The 4,526-nt window shown below is 38.0% G+C and overlaps 1 protein-coding gene across 1 annotated transcript; it reads right to left on the minus strand.

Moving 5' to 3' along the window:
* Positions 1-321: 321 nt before the first annotated feature.
* LOC147410518 (cytokinin dehydrogenase 3-like) lies at positions 322-3,740 on the minus strand. Its single transcript, XM_086442369.1, has 5 exons — positions 3,119-3,740; positions 2,804-2,931; positions 1,358-1,633; positions 999-1,264; positions 322-883 (listed from the first exon to the last, which is right to left on the minus strand). The coding sequence occupies exons 1-5, from the start codon at positions 3,738-3,740 to the stop codon at positions 577-579; spliced, it is 1,599 nt and encodes a 532-aa protein (XP_086298495.1). The 3' UTR covers positions 322-576.
* Between the last annotated feature and the right edge of the window lie 786 nt (positions 3,741-4,526).

Raw genomic sequence — 4,526 nt, forward strand, 5'->3', positions numbered from 1 at the left:
TACAGTGATAATCATCGGTGGAAAGTTCCAATGGATTGTAGATTGAACATGGGAATTGACAAATCAACACCTTTCATGACAATTCCTCAAGGTTAGAGGCTCATTGATGAACTCCAATTGTTATTTTGTGAGTTTTGGTAGAGAGAATGAAGAGCTCTTTGACTTAGATCGTACAAAGGATTGAGAGGGAGGAATTTGTAATTTTGATGAATATTTTAGAAGGGTTTATTAAAAGATTGTAAGTGGGCAAATTTTTTTCCAAAAAATTTGAGTAACTGTAGCAAATTGGCCTATTTTGAGTATTAAAAATAAAGTGGTTATTTTTTTCCATAGCATCAAACTTATGGACCTTTTTTTACTAAAAGTTGACCCCCCTCCCCAAAAAAAAAAAAAAAATTCTTCCTTGATCTCAAGGATTTGAAATCCAAGGAATGATTCATTCTACTCTTTGAAGATTACAATTCTTCAACAACCTTGTCTCCATGTATAAAATATATGGTACATTCCATTTGTTAGCGAATGCTTTTTGTTACCTTAAGGCTTAAACAACAGATCTAGAAAGAGAACCAAATTGGTTCAATACACTGAACTTTGTCTTGAGAAAATGCCTTGTCCTGGTGACAATAACACTTTTGGATCGAACTTGATTTTCCTTTCTCGGAATAAGTCCCATTTGGAACCAAAATGGCTCATCCATTCTGATTTGGTCTTGTAATGGGGGAGGTACTGTTTAATTTCAATTCCAGCTTCATCACAAAACTGTAATATTTCACTATTTTGATCCTCCAAGTACTCCCAATCATGCAATCCATTTGATTGCAATAATCCTATAGAGTAGAAGATATCTTCGTCGGGAATAATTGCAGACATCCTATCGTCCCACCTGCAAGCAATGCTGAATTATATATTTCTTCAAAATATTTGTTGTGATTTGTATTTTAACAAAATCTAAGGGGACCCTTTTGATAATGGGTGTTAGCAAATTTTTGTGTGCTTACTTGTTACGGTTCATGGGGTAGACGAGAATGGGTCCAGCAGTCTTGTTTTGCTTGAGGATGCCTTTGAAAACACCGGAATCAAAGTCGGAGATTCGTGATTTGGGCACAAATAAATTCAGCCATGGATGAGGAACATCCCACAGTCCTTGAGATTGAAGCTTCACCTCTCCTTTTCGAACTCTATTTAGGAAATCTACGTACGAGATGTCTTTTTCAAATATAAAACCATGATTGTAGCCTAACCCATTGAAGAAAAATTCTAGCTCCTGAATAAAAAATGCCCAATTTTTAAGATAAATGTATGTCTCATTCAACTCATCAAACACAATATTTGAGATGTGTAGAGAAGCAACAATTACCTCATTGACCGTACCGATAGTGAGATTGTCGTAGTACTTAGCAACTTCTAGGCAGTAAATAATGCCATGTTTGGCTGCTAAGGAAGTTAGTCTTGGATAATCGGTTGGGGAGAAAAATGAAGATCTCCAGTTATTTGCTGGACTTTGGTCCATCATAAGCGAACCTTCGACATAATCTAGTCCCCTGGTCCCTTGTTTACCATTAATTGAGATCAAATGTTCTTGGTCTCTTGTAAAAGCGGAGAAATCATGGTAGAGCATCCGTACCCATCGCACCTGCAAACAATTTTACAGCCCAAATGAAACAACAAAGACAACATAGAGAACGAAAAGCAAGTACATTTTTACACTGCCAAGGACAATACAGAACATGTCATTGAACCCCATAGGATTAACAGTGAAGAAACCCGTACATGGGTACTAAAATGAAAAAATAATAAGAAGATGTTGAATTCAGGTGGTCTAATTCACAACTTCGTAGTCTACTAGAAAATAAGAAACACATGGGTTCGATATTTATGTCTGATGTACGTAAGTGGAAACTTGGCATCTTCTTTCAACCCTAATGCATCACCTATTTCTTTACTTGTGTCGGTCTTGATTAGAGGGTAGGTTTTCTTATAAGGTAAAGAGATTTCATTAAAGAAGAAACAAGAAACAAATCGGAGACAAGGTACCAGGTCGAGGGGGCCATCAACAAAAGAATTGTTCACGTTTAGGTCATGGGTCCATTCAAGGATTGGTCTAACACAATATTTCAGATGATCACATGTGCTACATGTACACAGTACACCTTAGATGATGATAAAAACTAACCAATACACCAAAAACACTGAAGTCCTTATGTCGTAGGGTCCTAACGTAACAGAAGACAAGAACATGTGAGGAATCTTTTATAAGGTAAGAGATGTCTGGTTTGTATAGAACTGGGACATATTTTCCAATCTGATGTAAAGCATGGAGACCATCTAGTAAGCATCCAAAATTTACTACCCAAGTCCCTAACGAAATAAATGGAAGACTCAGAATCCAATACGGTGTCCCGCTCCTATAAATTAAAAGAGCGGTGTCTATGTGGCATGATTTAGTTGGATTTTAAAACACCCCAGGCTACTAACAAAGCTGTGTAGGCAGCCCAATGTGCTTATTCTTCCAATCAAAATGTGCCATGTAGACACCATTCCTAGACACCGTACTGGATTGCGACTCTAAACAGATTGGTATTTACATAATAAGCCATCATAGGGCTCGTGGAGTCTACTCAAGCCTGTGTGTCCAAACCGACAGACCCATTTATGGCCCTCATACGGGGCCATAGGCCCCAACACAGAATTGTACACTGCGCAGGACCTCTCCTTTGAGAGGTGGGCCAAAGCTTCTCGCGATTAAAGTTCACTTGAACTGGGAGCACTCATCGAGCTAGCTAACTAGGAATTCAATGCATACTCTTTGAGGGGCTGGCTCTAACGCGATTCTTGCTCTGGTGATGATCCCAAACTGCCCAAGACCACCCAATACAGCATAGAACAGCTCTGAGTTTATGTGTTTGGAGCAAGTCACTGTCTCTCCTCTTCCTGAATAAATCAAAACAGAAAACACATTTCATAACCCTATATAATAAACAAAAATTGATAACTGCATGCATGCATGCATGGTAATACTCATTTGGGTGTCGACACATAGATCGTAACCATGGCCTATGAACATGATACACGCAAATTTATAACACATAGAGAGGATGTAACTGTAGATGCAATGTACCGGTAATTATATCCATCTCATATACATTGCTGATCATAGGACCATGGCGGAAGGATTGGCCACTTATTCCTGCATTGGATAGGGTTCCTCCCACGGTGAGGTACAAATAATCGGTCCATGACCGCGGTGTAAGCCCATGTTCGAGTGTGGCATGCAACACATCAATCCATAGCTGCTCACCCCCAACATCTGCATACATAGTTAGGGAGCTTCGAGAAATGGTAATTTGATTACAACCATTATTGTCATTCAATGATCTCATATCCACAACAACACCATTAAGAGCCGTAGCCTGCCCTCGAACTGAATGACCATGACCTCTAGCGGCAATGCTAAAAGGATTACGAGAACTATAAGAGAATCTTATTAGAGACTCAATGTCGTCTACACACGATGGATATAGAACTGCCGCTGGAATTTCTCTAACAAGTCTACCGAAATCGGTAGAGGCCATGGTAGTTGCAACAGGATCGACACGAATTCTTGTTGCAAGATCGAGTGAGAGAAGATCTTGTGGCAACAAAGTAGTCCATGGCCTTTGTTTCCCTATGATCGACATCAAATGGCTTATGATGAATATCACAATGAAACTAATAGATGGAATTGAACATCTCTTGGCCATAATTTAGATTAAACACAGAAGAGAGAGAGAGAGAGAGAGAGAGAGAGAGAGAGATGGAGATGGGTATGTAAGAGAGGTAGACTGGTTGTAAGATAAGAGTGTGGGATGGTGATATTAAAGTGGTGCTGGGGATTTTATATTTTGAATTTCCATCAAAACAAGGTTGAAATCTTGTATTGCTGCTGAGGGCAAATCTTTGCTTATTCGGGTTCATTGTAACCTAACATTTCTTTTTTCTTGCTCAAAGATTTGGATGGACAAAACTAAGGATTCTATGTATCCAAATTTAATTGTTACAGTGGAAATTAGTTCTAAATCTCAAACTTACTTTTTCTAGCCGTGCAACATTAGGAAGATTCCAAAGAACACACAAATTTCGTATTGTCCCCTCCTATATCTTGTGGGCCCATGCAAGGATCCTAAACAATAACCATAGTAACTAAAATTGGATTAATTATTCAGGAGTTTTAATTCATTAATTCGGAAAAGTTTGGGAAGGTTTCGTGAATGTAATTGAATTTTTTTTGAGATTAGCCAAATGATGATTTTTTGAGTTTCTTCTAAAAATTCATCATTTTCAACTTCCTTAAAATTCTATCTTGTTCATGGGCTTTCAAAGTCAAAGAATATAAAATTAACGATTGACCAATTAATTGATAAATCATTGACTAATTTGTTAATTTGTCGATTTAATGGGTTGATTCCTTGTTTGGAGAATTTTTCGAACTTTCAAAAAAAATTGGAGACTTTTTTGACTATGAAGCCTAACATTGAATGCTACCCATT

This window comes from Akebia trifoliata, chromosome 1 (assembly GCF_017979445.1).
Source record: "Akebia trifoliata isolate Shusen 1 chromosome 1, ASM1797944v1, whole genome shotgun sequence".
Lineage (NCBI taxonomy): Eukaryota > Viridiplantae > Streptophyta > Magnoliopsida > Ranunculales > Lardizabalaceae > Akebia > Akebia trifoliata.

What these genes read in the sequence shown, in the direction of transcription:
- LOC147410518 (XM_086442369.1), bottom strand. Translation starts at nt 3,740, where the DNA reads ATGGCCAAGAGATGTTCAATTCCATCTATTAGTTTCATTGTGATATTC. An exon ending in TGAGATGGATATAATTACCG is followed by an intron (nt 2,932 to 3,118) that starts GTACATTGCATC and finishes TGATTTATTCAG; the next exon opens with GAAGAGGAGAGACAGTGACT. An exon ending in TAGAGCCAGCCCCTCAAAGA is followed by an intron (nt 1,634 to 2,803) that starts GTATGCATTGAA and finishes AATTGTTTGCAG; the next exon opens with GTGCGATGGGTACGGATGCT.